Source organism: Triturus cristatus, chromosome 6 (genome assembly GCF_964204655.1).
Source record: "Triturus cristatus chromosome 6, aTriCri1.1, whole genome shotgun sequence".
Classification (NCBI taxonomy): domain Eukaryota; kingdom Metazoa; phylum Chordata; class Amphibia; order Caudata; family Salamandridae; genus Triturus; species Triturus cristatus.
In genome coordinates this window covers 1,254,227,745-1,254,248,870 of record NC_140589.1, presented here as the reverse complement: position 1 = coordinate 1,254,248,870, position 21,126 = coordinate 1,254,227,745, and the positions used below count along the sequence as shown (strand labels likewise).

The 21,126-nt window shown below is 42.3% G+C and overlaps 1 protein-coding gene across 6 annotated transcripts in view; it reads left to right on the top strand.

Annotated features, from left to right (window-relative positions):
• The window catches only part of ZC3H6 (zinc finger CCCH-type containing 6), a 518,680-nt gene that overhangs the window by 152,993 nt on the left and 344,561 nt on the right, over positions 1-21,126 (top strand). For all 6 annotated transcript variants that reach the window (XM_085612199.1, XM_085612198.1, XM_085612196.1 and 3 more), the window contains one exon: positions 12,185-12,307. In XM_085612199.1, the coding sequence (XP_085468325.1) occupies positions 12,185-12,307 (123 nt within the window). The remainder of the gene's footprint in view (positions 1-12,184; positions 12,308-21,126) is intronic.

Below are 21,126 nucleotides of genomic sequence, written 5' to 3'. Positions count from 1 at the left end.
GGTGGACTGATACCACTGTATTTGGCTGTGTTTGGTTTGGTAGTAATGCTAGTTTCCCTTCCAAGGCAGCAAGGCGTTCAACTAAGGGGGACAACCTTCCATCAATTAGTGCAGCCATTCTATCCCAAAAGGCACTAGAACTCAATCCCTCCAGAGCTTCCAAACATGGAGCAATGGTTATAGGCGAAGCGGCAGGGTATTGAGTCGGGATATTTGTTAAGTCGTTTGCTTTTAAGGGTGTAATATTGTCTTGGTTAGGGACAGGCAATTTGTTTTGTTTCTTTTTAGTGGGGCAGCTCACAGGACCCCCTTCACGTTTTTTCCCTTTTGTAGCTGGGAGGTTCACCTCGGAACATTTGCTTCTAGCAGACCGATCCGTCATGGATCTTGTCGTAGCACATGTGAATATAGGAGCTGGAAAAGAGTGATCAGCCTGGTTTTGCCCTAGAGCAGTTGGGTTAGATTGAGTGGAAGCAATTAGGGGGGAAAAACATTGACAAAAAAAATAATAATTAATAAATACATAACTTAGCATTTAAAAAAACGTACAAATTCACTTAAAAAACCATAGGTTTCACACACGTTATAGTTAAAAATTAGAATTTAAAAAACCTTGCAAATTCACTTAAAAAACCATAGGTTTCACACAGGTTATAGTTAGGTGGATATTTTGCTCGTAAAAAACCAATGAAATTCCCCCGTTATAGTTAGTTCAGATAACTATAACTCGCGCGACCGCCACTCTATCACAAGGATGATGTCATCAATGATGTCATGAGTGATGCCACTGACCATGTCATGAGTGATGTAATATGTGACGTCATGAGCAGTGGATTGCGGGCGTGCGAGTTATAGTTATCTGAACTAACTATAACGGGGGAATTTCATTTGTTTTTTACGAGTGAAATATCCACCTAACTATAACCTGTATGAAACCTATGGTTTTTTAAGTGATATATATATATATATATCCTTTGCAAATTAAATGTTTTAAGTGTTACCACTTTATTCCAATCAAGATGGCTTCAGGTGTGCCATACTTTTGTCATAAGTAAGACTGTTAGCGCTCTAGTTGTTCTTTAGAACACTCTGGGACATTCTGTCATTGGGCTATACTTGAGCTACATCTGGGTGATATTTGTGCTACATTTGGGCTCTTTTGTCTCTGGTGGCCATCTTGGGAGACTTATTTGTTATGAAGTTTCCTAATTTCCTCATTTACTACAGTCTCCTCAGTAGGAAATAATTTCAGGTTTTTACTTTGATTCCATCAAGAAGGCATTCAGATGTGTCACACATTTGCTATAAATTTGGAATGTTAGCACTCTAGTTGCTTATTAGATCACTGTAGTAAAACTACTGCTCACCAAGGGAAGTCTGCTGCTGGTATTGAAAGTGCATGTTTCAGTCTGCATGTAAATAGAAGTGGATTTGAGAAGTCACTCAAAATGTGCCCTAATTTTTCTCTTTTCAGCACTAATCATAATTGCTATGGCAAAATGGACCCCCTTACTGTGTTCCTTTTAAATTAAACTACTCACTCTCTACTATTCACTCTCTCCTACTCTACTACTCACTCTCTACTACTCACTCTACTACTCTCTACCACTCACTCTCTACCACTCACTCTCTACCACTCACTCTCTACCACTCACTCTCTACCACTCACTCTCTACTACTCACTCGACTACTCACTCTACTACTCACTCTACTACTCACTCGACTACTCTCTCTACTCACTCTCTACTAACTCTCTACTCAGTCAGTCAGTCAGAAAAACTTTATTTCGGCTACAAGCCATAAAAGTCATAAAATAGCATAGTATAATGTTAACAAGAATAATAAAAACAAATTTAAAACATGATTCTTAGTGCAAATACAATTCAGCAATTCACAAATTTAAAACAGATTAATAACAATAAATGGTGCCAATATAATTGACTTAGTGAGGTAGTAGTTGTCTTCTGGTTAGCCACATAGAAAAGAGAAATTTAGCTATCACAGTGACGTATAGGGGGGAAGGATCATATTTCAACAACCTGAAGAGATCTCTGTGGTTCGTAACCCCTATATTCTTAGCAAGTTGAATTATCCATTTTCTACGGGAGGTTTTATATGCCGGGCAGAAGATTATAACATGGACCTCAGTTTCATCGTTGGCACCACACCCAGGACAAGATTGTCTGGGTGAGCCAGCCCATTTATTTGTTCTCGAAAAAAGGGGGAGAGACCCATGCCTAAATTGTAGGTATAATTTTTTGGCCATTACCGGATGAATCAAATCTATTGCAGACTCGAAACTGTTGCTAATTTTGACCTCGAGAAAAGCCGAGGTCAAATTTGGAGTATTAGCTGATCGAATGATCTGAGACAACTTATGTTCCTGCAAAATTTTTGCCAATGATCTTTTTGGCAGAGAGGGACAAGTATCCTCAGGTGAAAGCCAAAAGTCTTCTCTCCCTATATCTCCGAGTGATTTTCTAACGTGGGCTAACCAAGGGATAGCGCCTGCCTTTGGTAACAATAAAATGGACTTCAATTCCTCCTGAAAGATGGCGAGTTCAGGAGTGCTCCATAGTCGTCGCCAATACATTACTGGTCTGGAGGCGACCATGTCCGCAATTGGTTGGATACCCAGGTCCATCCTGAGCGGCTGTATAGGGGTGCTCATCGGGAGTGCAAATAGCGGTCTAAAAAATTTGTTTTCTGACTTAAAATCAAGGATGGGTTGTGCCCCATAGTTCCGCGCCGTAGGCTGCCACCCCCCTTGCCTGGGTTTTATAAATCTCTACCAATGGACTGATTAGTTTTAAGTGGCTGTTTTTAAGCATCTTTAGAATCCCCCCTGATATCTGGACGAGTTTTAAATTTACTTTTGAGATCTGGGCGGCCCAGGTCATTTTATTATTGAGGGTCAGACCAAGATAATCAAAAGTGTTCACCCGTTCTAGGGGCAGTCCATCCAGTTTCGGTATGGGACGGTTGGTGATATCTGCGTGAAACACCATGTATTTAGTCTTGTTCACGTTAATGGTTAGGTTTCTTTTCCTGCAAAAGGTGGCAAAGCCATCCAGGACTCTGACCATACCCATAGGTGATCTGGACAGAAGCAGAGTATCATCCGCAAACATAAGTACGGGAATTTTCCTGCCTGCCAACTTAAGGGAATCTATATCACTTAGGGCCAAAATGTCTTCAACCAGTCCATTCAAGAAGAGGGCAAAGAGTGTTGGGGCTAGAACGCAGCCCTGTCTAACTCCCTTTTCTACCCGGAATGGATCTGTGAGTTCTCCATGGAGTCCGAACCTGACTCTAGCAAAAGTATCTTTATGGAGGCGTTCTAATAAATCACAGAGGTAGAGAGGTACGCCCATCCCATTTAGTAGCTCCCAAAGTTGGCTGCGGTCCACCATATCGAAGGCAGACTTTAAGTCAACGAACGTGAGGTAAAGTCTGCCCCCTTCTAAAATTATACTTTTCACGGGGTACCGGAGGAGTCTGAGGAGGGGTTCCCCTGGGCCGCACATGGAGCATCTGAACCACCTATGGGGCATTCTGCAGATACCTATGGCCAGGGGACACCCGGCAGTTACTTGTTATTGTATGACTACACATGTGCAATGATAAAGTTGTTCTGAAAATCAATAAAAATGATTGCTATAAAATTATACTTTTCCAGTGGATCATTTGCAGCCTAAACAATTGGTCCACAGTTGACATTCTAGCTCTAAATCCCACCTGGAGAGGGGTCAGAATGTTGGTTTCCTCCATCCAGGTTTGTAGTCTCCCTAAGAGAATGCGGGCAAAAATCTTCTGGGCAACATCTATTAGGCTAATAGGCCTGTAATTTGCCGGATCAAGTGGCGAGCCCTTTTTGTGTATTGGTATGATCTCGGCTCCAGCCCAAGTAGGTGGTAACGGCATTCCTGCTAGAATTGCGTTAAAAAGACCAAATAGATATGGAACCCAGATGTCGGGCTCACTTTTAAAAAGATCACCTGGGATCCTATCTAAGCCTGGAGCTTTATTGGGTTGGACTTTGCTGAGAGCAACTCTAACCTCACTGAGGGTGCACATCGGGGTCAGGGCCTGAGTTGGAGGTAGGCAAAGACTAGTGTGGGAAAGGGAAGTGGACAATAGTGAGGTCTGAATAGCGTATAGTTCTTTAAAATAAGTACGCCATATTTCTTGCCCAAGATTAGGTTGGAGCGCTTGAGTTGGGCGTGACATTCCAGTTTTAATTAAATTCCAGAATGATCTTTGGTCCCTGTTTTTTAGTGCATGGGAGATTTCCTCCCATCTGCTAATTTCCCACTCTTTTTTAGCTTCATTGATAATTTTCTTAAAAAGGGCCCTCGCTTCCTTTATTTTTGGCTTGATTCCATTTTTAAGCGTTATCAGGAGCGATAGCTTTGCTTCCCTACACGATTTGTTAAACCAAGTTGGGTTCTCCCTTGTGGATGGTAAATTTCTCTTAATAGTCCGACTAAAGTGGGTCTCAAGGGTGCCACATAGTTCTATGTGTGTGGCTCCAATCAGCTCAAAATCTAAATGAGCCTCTGGTGTGATTGGGGCTCCCATTAATTTCTCCAAAAGAGGATAGATCTCAGAGTACATTGCACCGAGATTTCTATCGGATAGGGCGATCTTCTCCCATCTAACTCTTCGGGAGCCATCAGATGTAATCAAGGGAACAGCACTAAGTGGATCAATGGAGGGAGAGTGGTGGTTTGTAAAGCCCTCCAAGGTGACAATGATGGGATTATGGTCGCTTTCGCAGCGTTTAACAACTCGAAAGTCCAGGATCCTTGGCCACAGTCCCATGCTAAGCATCATATAATCAATGATGGACGTTTGATCATTTCTTTCAAATGTTGGATTACCTGGATTATCTGCATGGAACCTACCATTGCATGCCCTTAATGAGTGAGTAAGTGTCAATTGAGTAAGTTGGAGAACCAATGGCGTCCAGGCCTTCGTAGGATAAGAATTGGAGGGTGGTATAGCCCACTCTTGGTCCTCTTCCTGGGATACAGAGGAGATCAGCCCATTTAAGGGTTCGTAGTGACAGTTAAAATCCCCACCTATTACCAGAATATCAGTGTTAATAGTGGAACTCAAAAAAACATCCAATCTACTCAGAGTGGTGGACTCCTGGCCGTACTTCACAGGGCGAGAGTATATGTGTATGATGGACAATACCTGGTTTTCCCTCACGGACATAACTACACACATAATATCCGATGAATCGGTATTAATTCTCTTGAATGCACATTCCAAGTGGGTCCGTACCCAAATAGACAACCCTCCGGAAGGCCTTCCCCCATTTGGCCTTACTGCAGACTCCCAGAAGGTAGCAAACCCTACAAGATGGTAGGGCTTTAATGCCCACGTCTCCTGAAAGAGGCAGATATCGTGACCATCAATGTATTCCCCCCAATCAGGGAGTTCTAACAGCCGTGATAGACCTGCCACATTCCAGGACAAAATTTTCAACCCCGTAGCCTTATAGGTGGGGGGATAGGCAGAGTATGACCTAGGGGAGGTAGATGTTATAACCGGGGGTGTACTTGGGTTGCCATTAGTAGTGGTAGGTGTTAGGCCTAGCTCCATGGAAGGGTCAAGAGGGGGAGTGTTAACAGAAGGGATGTCAGAACGGGACACTATTAGCTCAGGAAATGGAGTATCAGTTGTCTTCAGTTCTATTTGATACAGTAGCCCTGAGTTGGGGCATCCACCCGGATACAGAGTCGAAATCAAAACGGGTGGAATGCCCTGGTCAGTACCTAGTGGTAGAGGGTTCCTATCATCTAGGGATTCTGGACATTCGAGGGGCGCTACAGGCCAATTTATAGGTTTTCCCCGTGTTCTAGGATCGTAGCCGACATCCAGGTGTTTCGGAATATCTGTGCCCGTGAGTGCCTGGGGCTGTAATGGTGAAACCAAGCTCTCAGTTGGCTCTGTCTGGATTATGGCAATGGACCTGGGGTCAGCGACTAACTCCAGTCAATCAATGCAATCCAAGGGACTGAACCTATTATGACAAGGTATATTAAAATAGGCAAGATGTGAATCAGTCTCTTGATTTCCACTGTGGCCTATATATGGTCTCTCTGTAGTCGGTTGTGTAGTAAGTGTATTCCTCCTGTGATTGGGTGCTCCCAGCGGATAAAAATATGAGAGGAGGGGGGAATGGATTCCATCAGCCATATTATTCCAACCACCCTCACCGACATAATTTACCACCCTAGGATCTTTAAAGTTCACAATTATATAATCACCCCTGATGTTCTTCACACCCCGGCCTACCCAAGATACTCTTCGGACCATCAGAATTTCCCCATTCAAATTTGGAGGCAGAGGTCTGTTTACATTCAACCAATGTACTGTCTTGTTCTTCAAAGACAGATAGGGTTCAACTCTGCCTTGTGGAAGTTCGGGTACGCCTGTTAAGACCACAACATAAGAACTACATTCTGGGGGTAAATCTAGTCTTGGGAGTTTCTTGAAGGTAGGGGGGGGATTAGTTCCAGAGTTGGTCAGGGAAAAAGGGGGGATTTGGGGTGGAGGACCCACTAGGCTACCTGATTCACAGGGGGCGCCAGCCTGTCGTGGTGTGGCAGGACAAACATGCCTAGAGACTTTATTATTGGTTAGTTCCCCTCCAGCTTGGGCTGAATTAGAAGCGGGAGGATGAACAGTCACCTGTTCAGTGGGCGAAATAGAGGGTAAAATAGTTGATTGGTGGCATGATGAGTTCGGAGCTGGGTGGACTGATACCACTGTATTTGGCTGTGTTTGGTTTGGTAGTAATGCTAGTTTCCCTTCCAAGGCAGCAAGGCGTTCAACTAAGGGGGACAACCTTCCATCAATTAGTGCAGCCATTCTATCCCAAAAGGCACTAGAACTCAATCCCTCCAGAGCTTCCAAACATGGAGCAATGGTTATAGGCGAAGCGGCAGGGTATTGAGTCGGGATATTTGTTAAGTCGTTTGCTTTTAAGGGTGTAATATTGTCTTGGTTAGGGACAGGCAATTTTTTTTGTTTCTTTTTAGTGGGGCAGCTCACAGGACCCCCTTCACGTTTTTTCCCTTTTGTAGCTGGGAGGTTCACCTCGGAACATTTGCTTCTAGCAGACCGATCCGTCATGGATCTTGTCGTAGCACATGTGAATATAGGAGCTGGAAAAGAGTGATCAGCCTGGTTTTGCCCTAGAGCAGTTGGGTTAGATTGAGTGGAAGCAATTAGGGGGGAAGGATCGTCTAGCAAGACCTCAACTGAAGAACCACCTAGTAAGGAAAGTGCAGAGTTATTGGGGGAGGGAATGGTCGTAATAGCTCCCAAGGAGGATCGCTTCCCTAACGATGGATCTAGGGATAGTCTACGTTCTGTAGCAGCGATCTCGTAGGCAAGGACATTACTAGCCCGTGTTATAAAATTGTCAAGAGTCCCTACGACACTACCACCCTTAGGAGCCAGCCTCAACAGACCAGTAGCCATTACTTGTTACCTTTGGCGGAGCACACTTGCCAAGGGGAGTGTCCAGTCCAGCCTCGTACAGTCTCGAACGGCCTCAAACGGCCCGCTCTTTGCCCGGTCTTCGCCCCGCGCTTAGACCCGCGCGCGTCCCGCTAGCGCGTGTAGGCGTAACTATGTTAATATAAGAAAGGGAAACGGTGTTGGGGGAGGAGTCGGGAAGAGGACCAGGTGCAGCTGGTCAACGTCACGCACAGCACCCTGGTCCTTGCAGTCCCGAATGCGCCGAGTTCTCGCACCAGTCCAAGTATCAGGTAGCGCTCTTCCCCAGTCAGAGGCACAGTTTGGCGATTAGACCAGCGTGGAATCAGGTCACAACGGAAAATCCAGGCAGCAGGCAGCTAGATCCCAATCTTCGAGCGGCACTCTCTACTACTCACTCTACTATTCACTCTACTACTCTCTACCTACTACTCACTCTCCACTACTCACTCTCTACTACTCGCTCTCTACTATTCTCTACTACTCGCTCTCTACTACTCGCTCTCTACTACTCACTCTCTACTACTCGCTCTCTACTACTCGCTCTCTACTACTCGCTCTCTACCACTCACTCTCTACCACACACTCTCTACTACTCACTCTCTACTATCTACTACTCACTCTACTACTCAATCTCTACTACTCTCTACCACTCACTCTCTACTACTCTCTACAACTCACTCTCTACTACCCACTCTCTACTACCCACTCTCTACTACCCACTCTCTACTACCCACTCTCTACTACTCACTCTCTACTACTCACTCTCTACTACTCACTCTCTATTACTCACTCTCTATTACCCACTCTCTACTACTCACTTTCTACTACTCTCTACTACTCACTCTCTATTACCCACTCTCTACTACTCACTCTACTACTCTCTGTCTGCTACTCACTCTCTACTTCTCACTCTACCACTCTCTACTTCTCACTCTACCACTCTCTACTACTCACTCTCTACTACTCACTCTCTACTACTCACTCTACTACTCACTCTACTACTCACTCTCTACTACTCACTCTCTACTACTCACTCTCTACTACTCACTCTCTACTACTCACTCTACTATTCACTCTCTACTACTCACTCTACTACTCACTCTACTACTCTCTACTACTCACTCTCTGCTACTATCTAATACTCTCTCTGCTACTCTCTCTACTACTCATACCTCTCTACTACTCTCTACCTCTCTACCTCTGTCTACCTCTCTACACGCACACATATGCACATATATTTGCATATATATGCATATGCATTTATATATATGTATGTGTATATATACATACATATATAAACATATATATAATCTGCATATCTATATAAATACAAATATAAATGCATGCATACATATACGCATGCATATGCATGTTATGTACATCAAAGTTTGAAAAACACTAATAAAAGCAAAGCTAAAAAGCCACCTAATTACAAACAGAATTGCTTTAACTTAAACGAGTGCGAGACCTATTGCATTTTCAATGCTTGTTTACCTTGGTTCCATCAAGAAGGCATTCAGATGTGTCACACATTTACCATAAATTCAGAATGTTAGCACTCTAGTTGCTCATTAGATCACTGTAGTAAAGCTACTGTTCACCAGGGAAGTCTGCTGCTGGTATTCAAAGTGCATGTTTCAGTCTGCATGTCAGAATTTTTTAATGAAATAGAACAGGATTTGAGAAGTCACTCAAAATGTGCCCTAATATTTCTTTCTGCAGCACTAATCATACTTTCTATGGCAGAATGAACCCCCTCATTTTGTTCCTTTTTAAATTAAATGTTTTAAGAGTTACCACTTTATTCCAATCAAGATGGCTTCAGGTGTGCCATATGTTTGTCATAAGTAGGACTGTTAGCGCTCTAGTTGTTCTTTGGAACACTCTGGGAAGCTGCAGTAGAACACAAAGGAATCAACTAACAGTCTCTGCCCTTGTTGGATGTACATGTTTTACTGAGAATGTCAGACTTCATTCTCACATGACTGAGAAAGATAATGTGAATCTGCATAAAATATAAATCACCTGCCAAACCTCTGTGGGAAAAGCATGAGAAAATAGTTTTCTCTCAAACATGGTTCCTGATATCCCAGCAGAAGGCTTGTTCACAAGGTAAAATCACCTTCCACATACCACAATTCCTAAAATGAGTATGGTACCATCAACAAATGATTTATAATGTAACTTAAGTCTTAAAACCTTCTATTAACTGCAATGCTTTTTAATGAGGTGCTATCGTGTATATTGGTCCCAAGATGACAGCCAATCAGATCTCACGATGAGATGTGTGGTTAGGCTCCGCCCAGATATATGTGATTTTACTTTTGATTTTCTCAGGAACTACTGAACAGATTTACACCATTTAAGCAATAGGCACGACTCTGAACCAAGGTCTACCTTTCTACCATATTTGGTGTAATTCCGTTCAGCAGTTCGGGCTGTAGCAGCGACTAAAGGTCCCTATGGAAAATTGCATGGGGAAAACACGTTTTGGGACCCCCGTTTTTTTCGGCCCCCGCTTGACGAATCACCCCGAGACTTTCAGAATAGGAGCGGACTGGAGCGGGCCACGAGTTTTGAAAATTTCGCGAAGATTCGTCAACCGGCGCCAAAGTTATTCTAAATAGAATGTTGCGGATTTCCTATGGATATTAGGTCCTAACTATAACTACTTACTGGTGACCGCCAGTAAGTAATATTATATATGGTTATATTCATATATATTCACTTAAAAAACCATAGGTTTCACACATGTTATAGTTAGGTGGATATTTCACTCGTAAAAAACCAATGAAATTCCCCCGTTATAGTTAGTTCAGATAACTATAACTCGCGCGCCCGCAATCCACTGCTCATGACGTCACATATTACATCACTCATGACATCACTGATGACATCATCCTTGTGATAGAGTGGCGGTCGCGCGAGTTCTAGTTATCTGAACTAACTATAACGGGAGAATTTCATTGGTTTTTTACGAGTGAAATATCCACCTAACTATAACATGTGTGAAACCTATGGTTTTTTCAGTGAATTTGTACGGTTTTTTAAATGCTAATTTATTTATGGATTATTATATTTTTTATATATTTATTTTACAATAAACTACGTTTAAAAAAAAAAAAATTTTGGTGGGGGTTTTCACCGTGCGCGCACCCCCGCGATTTAAAAAAAAAAAAATTTAAAAAAAAACATTTTTCTGCCTTCGGGGTCCTTCAGGGACCCCCTGACAAAGGCTAGGGGGTCAGAAACTCTCTACCCTGCCCCCTTTTCACGTTCGCCACCTTCCTTTTTCACTCTCGCACTGAAAACAAACAAAATGGTGGCCGACACTTCCTGATTTCGACCGATTCGAACGTTGACTAACATGTAACCACCAATCAGAATTTCGCTTGCGCACGTTAGGGTGTGCGCACGGTGCGCGCTTATAGATATTTATATGCTTTTAAATGCTATTTTCTCAGGAACTACTGAACAGATTTACACCAGACCTGCAAAAGGCACTTCCCTGACCTGAGGACTACCTCTCTGCCAAATTTCAAGTAATTCTGTTCAGCCGTTCGGGCTGTACCTTCGACTAAAGGTCCTATCGAAAAATGCATGGGGAAAACGCGTTTTGGGACCCCCCTTTTTTCTTGGCCCCCGCTTGACGAATCACCCCGAGACTTTTAGGGTAGGAGCTGAACGGAGCACCCCATTAGTTTTGAAAATTTCGCGAGGATTCGTCAACCGGCGCCAAAGTTATTCAAAATAGAATTTTCAGATTTCCTATGGAAACTCGGTCCTAACTATAACTATCTACTGGCGACCGCCAGTAGATAATATATATATATATATATATGGTTATATGCATATATTTGTTTGTTAATGCTCCGGGGTCCCCGCATGGGGGCGGGACTATTCAGGGCTTATGACTTTGAGTATAACCCTGGAAGAGAACTAGGATTACAGGTAAGTAACTTATCCTTTCAAGCAAGTAACATTTTCTATTAGCTTACCCATCAGAAAAATGAGGCAAAAAAACAAGAGGCTCAAAAATGGGGCGGGCTAGTCCAATGAAAAAAACACAACAAACAAGAACACATCGTTCAGAACAAAATTCAGTTTTAAAATTAAAATTGGAGTTGCCTCTAATCAAAACTAGTGGATAGCTCTCATCTGCCTAATGATAAAGCAATGTGTGAGCTACATGCTGGTATGTGTTTTTACACCTCTCTAGTTACCATGAGTCTTGGACTATAGGAACATGGCAAAACAGAATGGTGCTGTTTTGTTTTGTAGCCTGATATACTTTATTATTATAAAATTGAACACGGGGCTTAGATAGTGTACAAACAAGGAATGGACATTCTGCTACAGAAGAGTTTTCCCGGTAGGATGCAGGCTTGGGAGGGACTCGCTTCACATTTGGATTGACTGACATGACTAGATTTTGTATCTTATGAAATTTTAATATTTTCTTAAAAGAAAAGGTGAAAAGAGCGGGGTAAGCTTCTGATTCTGGAAAACTGAAAGAAGGCAAAGGTGAGACTAGGGCTCAAGTATTGAACTCAATAACGACACACTTGCTGAAATCATATCATTTTGTAAGCACATTGCTGCATTTATCACAATATGTTTTAAAAAGATGCTTACATTATTAAAATTTTTATTTATTTTTCAGCATAATTCCCCTTCAAGTGACAACAGCTCAGACTACAGTTATGACTCTGATGTTGACCATTCTGAAAGATCACACAAAAAGCCAGCTACAATGTACAGAGATTATGATACTCCGTTTATGCAGGTACATCTTTAAATATTGTTGTGACTATGCTCATCTATATTAGCTTATACAAACTTTTGTTCCCTTAATAATTGTGTGCTTTGTGGGGTATGTAAATCATTATAGTTGATATGTTCATATGCTACAGGTAGTACACAGCTATTCTATATTATCATGTAATACATTTTTTTCTGATTTTTATTTTTCCTGAGTGCTTTGTTACCTTATATCATTTGCTTGTTATATTAAGTGGCAGAGATCTACAATGTGCACTCCTCATAAGTGCGCCCATTGGCCGCACTGTCTCCCCAGTTGGCCAAAACTAGGGAGGGTTAGAAAGGCCCCTCTGGTACACCAGAGGGTTCTCTTTGTCGCTTAAGGCTAGGGCTGCTCAAGAAGAGCTTTCTGAGCAACCTGAGAATTTTCTTAGATTTGTAATGACGATCAGGGTGTGCCTGACCTCAATATATTCCAACAGTTAAAGTAAAACTAGCCGAAGGGCTTGTTGCACTTTCACTGAATCAGTGCTCGGGGTATATCTTAGCCCTCCGAGCACTGACCATTTTGTGAAAGGTAGCGTTGGAAAGGAAAGAATCTCCCCCTTTCCAGTGGTACTTTTAGCCTTTCTGCCTCTCCAGGTGCAGATGGGTCAGTGACCGGGGGTGGGGGAGGGGGATGGGCAGAAAGCCTACGAGACCCCATTAGACATGGCAACAGTCATTCTACCCCTGCCCCAGAAGGGGGTGGCAGGAGGAAGGGGGTGGTTACTCCAGTCTACCCCCCCCAATGGCTTAATGCCCATTATACACCATGGCAAATTCCCCCCAAAAAAACATAGGTGGTGGAGCCCTGGCCATGCCCCAACCCAGAAAGGACACAGACGGATGGGGTTGATTACCCCCATATATTCACATTAAGGGCTAATGAAAAAACTTTTTCCAATGCCTAGAAGGGTAAAGAGGATTCAGAGTTAGAGTAACTCCTCCTATTTATAATCAATTAGTCACTTTAAATTACTCTAACAGACCAACAGTGGTCGATATGGATGCACTATAGTGGGAAGAGATGTGAAGGATTTAGGTAAGGTAATCTCTTTTTCTTCACCAAAAGGTGAGCAAGGAAAATCTTCCTTTTTGTTTAGTTACCCTCACACACCCTAGTGGTGTCATGCTTCATCATCGGGTCACCCCGACGCCTATAAGTCGGGGTGGGCTCAACCACAGTGTTGGGAGCTCTTGTTAGAAGTTTATGACCTGGGGGGCTGAAAGATTAAAACACCTCAGACAGATCCCCGGTATCCCTTTATTTTTGGGTCTGTCTGGGTTAATAAAAAAGAATATTGGGTCTTATTGGAAGTCTTATGGTCCTAAGACCCTAGTGCCAACATGTTTCAGTCCAATAATGGCCGTAAAGGTCCAGGACTTTCTTCAGGGCAAAGTAGGCCTCCCTAGGAGACAGGACAAAGGGGGTTCCCTATCCTGTGCGTAGTGCAAGGGCAGAGTAGCTGCTCCTTGTGTAAGTGATTGATTATTTATCAATCATGTGTCATCCTCCATCTGCAAAGAGAAGAACAAACAACAAAGAAACAAACAACATACATTTGTACGGTATAGTAATAGTATTTCTATAATGCTGTGTCCCAAAAAGCGTGCTTTGGAAATAAACAAAAAACCACACGTGCCAAATTGTGTCTATGACATAGTGGTAATCAATTCTTTCCAAACATGTGCCACTCATATCCATATCTTCACATAATATTTTTACGTGACAGATGATTAGTGTGGTGGCAATTTTACTCAAAAACTGGCAATTGATTCTTGTCAGTAAGTCTATATATTCCCGATTAAATCGCTCTACACCTCGCACTCACTCAACACTCACACCGTGCTTGTGAATAAAATAATCATAGTCTCTAGTCATGTACGATTATCATTATCTCTCCTTATAATGGTTTGTGCAGAAAAACTCAATGAAAACTTCCTTACCAAAGTCTTGAAGGGTTTCTGTGTCTCAAGGGACCGAAATGCATCTAGGGGTAGCTCTATAGTCAAACCTTCGTCAAGAGTCCTTCCCCGCCTGCACACCTACTTGGCTTCGGTTCCCGGCTTTCGCGTTGGTATTGCGAAAGTGCCGGGTTTTTGTACTTCCGTATTCTCTGTAACACTGATTGGTAGGCGCTAGTCGGCGTGGTCATTATGACGTAATGGCGCACATTACGTGTAGAGAATCATGGGACTTAAAGTTTATAACTATGTCGATAAAATCCAATGGTAAAGCTAGATGTCTATGTGCGGACATATTGTCACTGTCTTTTATCTATATACCCAAGTGCACTCAATCATTCTAAAGCGCAATCCTTACGCGTCTAATTCAGCGTTGCCGGCGGATAAGGGTGGAGCCACGGTCATCCAAAGTACTAGCGCCTATAGGACTGCTTGTATGAATTTACTAGCAGACACTAGGTACTATAAAAAGATCAATAGAGATCCCACACAACGGATTAAAACTACCATCTCTACACTGACAGCGAACGCATTAGCTAAAGAGTGGATTACCAAAAAGGAACATGACTTTCTAAATCAGGAGGATCCAAGAACACCATTATTCTACACAATCCCGAAAATACACAAAGGGAAAACACCACCGCCAGGCAGACCAATTGTCTCTGGGATAGGGTCCCTTCTCGAACCTTTATCCAAATACACAGACTGGTTTCTACGTCCTCTGGTAACTAAGATCAAATCCTATGTTCAGGATACTAAGCACCTCTTCAATCTACTAGAAAAAATACAATATAACCCAGACGAGAACATCTTGGTCAGCCTTGACGTTGAGGCATTATATACAAACATACCTCAGGCTGAGAGTATTAGGGTGATTGAAGAAATTCTCAAACAAGAAGAATGGCCATGGGCGACACCAATTGAATGGATCACCACCCTTATCCATTTGGCACTCACAGAAAACTTCTTCAAGTTTGAAAATCAAATATATCTCCAAATCCACGGAACTTCGATGGGCAGTACATTCGCCCCGAGCCTGGCCTGTCTATATGTGGGTTTTTTTGAAGATCAATACATATGGACACAGAACCCATTTTCCACCAATATATGTAATTGGTATAGATATATTGATGATGTCCTTCTGATCTGGAAAGGAGATATGACCAGTCTCAATAATTTCGAGACATGGATCAATAGTTTGAATCCTCACCTACATTTCACAATGACCATGAACAGAGAAAGAATATCATTTCTAGACGTAATCTTCACAGCTAGTGAAGGTACTCTTAAGAACTCTCTGTTCACAAAAGCTACAGACAAGAACAGCCTACTTAGATTTGATAGCGCACATCCACGCTCACTAAGGGAAAATCTACCTGTAGGTCAGTTTTTGAGGGTACGTAGAAACTGCTCTGATCTTGAAACATACAAAAAAGAAGCAGTTATTCTTACCAACAAACTTAAACAAAAGATGTATCCTGCTAGGATTATAGATAGAGCAAACAAGAGAGCCCGTAACACACCAAGAGAGGCTCTTTTGGAAACACATGTAAAGAAACAGTCTGACCAATTGATATGTGTTACCACATATAATTCATCTTCTAATGATCTTAAGAAGATAATAAACAAGAAGCGGTCCATTTTGACATCTAACACAATATCCTTTGAGAAACCAATGTTCTCATTTAAAAAGAACACAAGTCTGAGAGATGTACTAGTACATACTGATACATTTACACCAAACACAACTAATCAATTAACCCTTTGGAGAACGCCCCAGGTCACTGGACACTATCCATGTGGTTTGTGTGTAGTATGCCCGTTCACAGAACACACTAAAACAATAGAACTAGGATTACATTCACCATGGGAACAAAGATCACATACCAATTGTAATTCTGAATCAGTGATCTATATGATCAAGTGCCCATGTGACCTAATGTATATTGGGATGACGAGTCGTAAAGTAAAAGTGCGCATTAGCGAACATAGAAGCACAATACGACGTACAATAACAGCAACTAAACTCACTGCACACTATAATGATAAAAAACATAAGGATACAGAGATCAAGTGGACCATTATAGAGAAAGTTAAAAATGTAAATAACCTACAACGCAAACTTCTGGAACGTGAACAACGATGGGTTCACCGATTAAAAACTCACGAAAGGGGTCTAAATGATTGTATACCTTGGAACCAATTAACCAGATGAAGGAAATGAATTTATTTACAATCAGGCCTTATATCTGTACGTTATGATGTATCCCATTTCAGCGATGTTAAGACTATAAATCCATCTTGGGAACCTTAACAATGTGGTCATACAATTGTATATTCATTTCTAAAAAGCAGTTCCAATTATACCATCCTCGGTATCATACCTCTGATCCATGACGAAAGATATATGTACATGATCATCCTATATCTTAGCGCACTGTGCCAGTTACTATATGAGATAAACCTCAGTGAACGCTACGAACGAAATAGCTCCTGTAACATACCCCCAATGGCCATCCTAAGAGGACTAGGGATACCTCATAATAGTAAGACTCTTTTAGAACTAATCAAGAAGGGTATATTTCGAAATAGTCATCTGACGATAAGATATATAATCAGTGACAACTCATACACAATAACCTTTGTATAAGTTGTTCTCTTTAAGTCGGATACTACAATTCCCATAATTCTCTGAACGTAACGTTCGGCAGTATATTATACTAAGTACGTCAACTAGCGCTCACCAATCAACAAGAACCATTTGATGTCAATGTATACAAGTGGTGATTTCCTTAACCCCTTCAGCGCTGGGCGAATTCCGCCGCGGTGCTGAAGGGTTCGAGCGCGGGCGGGCTCATGACGGAACGGTTCCGTCATGAGCACAGCTCAACCGTGGCTCATGACGGAACCGTTCCGTCATGAGCATGGAAGGGGTTAAAACACTATAAACGTATGTTTAAGTTTGTTCAATCAAACGTTTTTTCTCTTTTTAAAAAAAATATTTTTTCGCTGACATAGAGCATATAAACATACCTTGGCTTCCATACCTTACTATTCAAAATATGGCAACGCTGAATTAGACGCGTAAGGATTGCGCTTTAGAATGATTGAGTGCACTTGGGTATATAGATAAAAGACAGTGACAATATGTCCGCACATAGACATCTAGCTTTACCATTGGATTTTATCGACATAGTTATAAACTATAAGTCCCATGATTCTCTACACGTAATGTGCGCCATTACGTCATAATGACCGCGCCGACTAGCGCCTACCAATCAGTGTTACAGAGAATACGGAAGTACAAAAACCCGGCACTTTCGCAATACCAACGCGAAAGCCGGGAACCGAAGCCAAGTAGGTGTGCAGGCGGGGAAGGACTCTTGACGAAGGTTTGACTATAGAGCTACCCCTAGATGCATTTCGGTCCCTTGAGACACAGAAACCCTTCAAGACTTTGGTAAGGAAGTTTTCATTGAGTTTTTCTGCACAAACCATTATAAGGAGAGATAATGATAATCGTACATGACTAGAGACTATGATTATTTTATTCACAAGCACGGTGTGAGTGTTGAGTGAGTGCGAGGTGTAGAGCGATTTAATCGGGAATATATAGACTTACTGACAAGAATCAATTGCCAGTTTTTGAGTAAAATTGCCACCACACTAATCATCTGTCACGTAAAAATATTATGTGAAGATATGGGTATGAGTGGCACATGTTTGGAAAGAATTGATTACCACTATGTCATAGACACAATTTGGCACGTGTGGTTTTTTGTTTATTTCCAAAGCACGCTTTTTGGGACACAGCATTATAGAAATACTATTACTATACCGTACAAATGTATGTTGTTTGTTTCTTTGTTGTTTGTTCTTCTCTTTGCAGATGGAGGATGACACATGATTGATAAATAATCAATCACTTACACAAGGAGCAGCTACTCTGCCCTTGCACTACGCACAGGATAGGGAACCCCCTTTGTCCTGTCTCCTAGGGAGGCCTACTTTGCCCTGAAGAAAGTCCTGGACCTTTACGGCCATTATTGGACTGAAACATGTTGGCACTAGGGTCTTAGGACCATAAGACTTCCAATAAGACCCAATATTCTTTTTTATTAACCCAGACAGACCCAAAAATAAAGGGATACCGGGGATCTGTCTGAGGTGTTTTAATCTTTCAGCCCCCCAGGTCATAAACTTCTAACAAGAGCTCCCAACACTGTGGTTGAGCCCACCCCGACTTATAGGCGTCGGGGTGACCCGATGATGAAGCATGACACCACTAGGGTGTGTGAGGGTAACTAAACAAAAAGGAAGATTTTCCTTGCTCACCTTTTGGTGAAGAAAAAGAGATTACCTTACCTAAATCCTTCACATCTCTTCCCACTATAGTGCATCCATATCGACCACTGTTGGTCTGTTAGAGTAATTTAAAGTGACTAGTTGATTACCCCCAATCTGTCTTAATAGACAATTATGATTTTTTTTATTGGGTTTTTGCATATATTGAGTTAAAACCGTAACATCAGTAGATGCAGGAAAAAAAAGAGCATCTGGTAGTTGCATTACACTGACGATACACTGGGTTGGAAATCACATGGAAGAATTATAAGAGAAAAGAGAATAAACACATGAGATATGAAAGCAAAACATAGTGCCCAGAGACATTGTTAGTCTGTTTTGTTAACCTGGGCTAATTAAAGAAGAAGCTAACTCATTAGAGCCTTGAACAATCACATAAGGATAATGCGAAAGGTTGTGTGACATATCACAGTAGTCTGGTGTTCTCTTTGTGGGTATAGCAAGGTCTATATTCTCGTGGAGAAGGGTAATGATCCCCCAGTGACAGCAACCCTGAATAATCCAGGGGAGATTTGATGAGGTAGGAAAGAAGACTAAATGGGAGAGGGATGGAGGGAGAACTGTGGGAGTGGTGGGAGAGAGGAAATAAATCAATAAAGTGCACAAGCAGTAGAAATGGAGCGTATTCGAGCAAATGTAGAGTTAGTGGCAGGCTGATGGCTGACGTGGATAGCGAGATTGAACCTGGAAGATCAAGAGGGTAGGGAGGGGGGAGAAGATCATTGGCTATAAGATCTTTGAATTGCTGCAGCCTAGTGTCCCAGGCAGGGGCTGTGGGACTTCCACATATCTGTCTTGCCGCCTCACAGTATAGTGCTGAGCGATGCATTTTGCACTTTTATCCTCACTGCATTTTTAGATTTGCCCATTGTTTAGCAGTTATCAGTGTGTGTTTAAATATAGCCCATCCCTCAGTTAACCTTCATACAGGCTTAGATTTGCACATGTGTGTTCAGATATGTACATAGAAACCTCAAGTGCTGCCACTGATTTGCATCATCACTTATAAGTCTTGGGTGCATGGCCACCTCTATGAAACATCACTTATCATTAGTGTGTGTTCATTATAACACTTAGTGATTCTAGTGCATATGAATATTTGCCACATCATTTAAGACCCATTAGTGGATGTTCAGATTCACACCATCACTCACTAATTTCCAGTATATACCCAAATGAGCAATGTCACTCGGCCATAATCAGTGTGTGCTGGTATTTCAAGAAATAGTCAGACATCTTTTTTTAAATGTATGTTTTATTAGTTTCCAAAATGCATAGTACATAATATTTCATTTTTAGACATCAGTAAACAAATGAGTCTCATCTGAACAAAGAAAGCTTGCATTGATCTATTACATATTCAGGCCATTCTTCCCTTTCGCCATTGTATTACATTACATTCAGATCTTCTCATAGTCGCAATTACATTTAGTGTACGATCTAGTCCTGCTAGCCCATCCCACATCCACCACATGTGATGGACTGAGTGCGCATATGCTATGCCCGCACCGACAGTGCCCAGGTAAACATCATCTGTACCACCCTCTTAATTTCCGCCAGTGGCCCACAGGCCCTGTCCGTCGAAAGCCCTCAACTACCGTCCTGTAAGCTAGTCGCACAAGAGGGCGGAGCGCCATTCTCGAGTGGGAATGTTTGCAAGTACGTTTTCAGTGGATGCCAGATGCACCTAGGTCTGGAGGCAGGGAGCTGGAGTGATGCGTATATGTCACTGGAGGTATTGCACTCAATCATATCACGTAGTCACTGCTTGAAAACACAGTATGAAGGTTTACAGAAGTGGACCGGCCAGCTATAAACCCTGTTTGATACGGGGATATGGATGTGCTCATTAATAATGATAGTCACGTTGCCAATACTTTGGCTAATATTTTATTATCATGGTTTAGAAGGGATAATGGACGACAGGAGGAGCATAGTTCTGGCGGTTTACCAGGTTTCAATAGAAGGGGAATGACGGCCTCCCGCATCATCGTGGGGAGTAATCCATTGGACAAGGGCTGCGCGTATACCTCCAATAAGTATGGAACTAACTCGTCTTTATATGTTTTATAAAACACACCCGTGAAGCCATCCAGTCCCGGTGCACAGGTGCCACTCAGATCTTCAATGGCCTGTGCAATTTCCTCACAAGTGATAGGCGCAGCCAGGAATTCCTGCTGTCCCCTCTCCATCTAGACCACTGCTGTTTCTGCGAGATAGTCTGAAATGATACCTATGTTAGCTGTAGTCTTTGATGCATATAAGGTAGTGTAATGTTGCATGAATGCATTAGTTATGTCTTTCAGTTCTGTTACTACTGAACCATATTCGAGATAGAATGAGGAAATCATTGCTGCCTGGTATGGGGGCGTAATGCAGTGGCTAATGTGCGTCACAGCCTTTCACCCTTGCCATAAATTCTGGTTCTGGCATATTTGCTCAGGTACATCACTTCTCTAAGGGCCAGCTCCT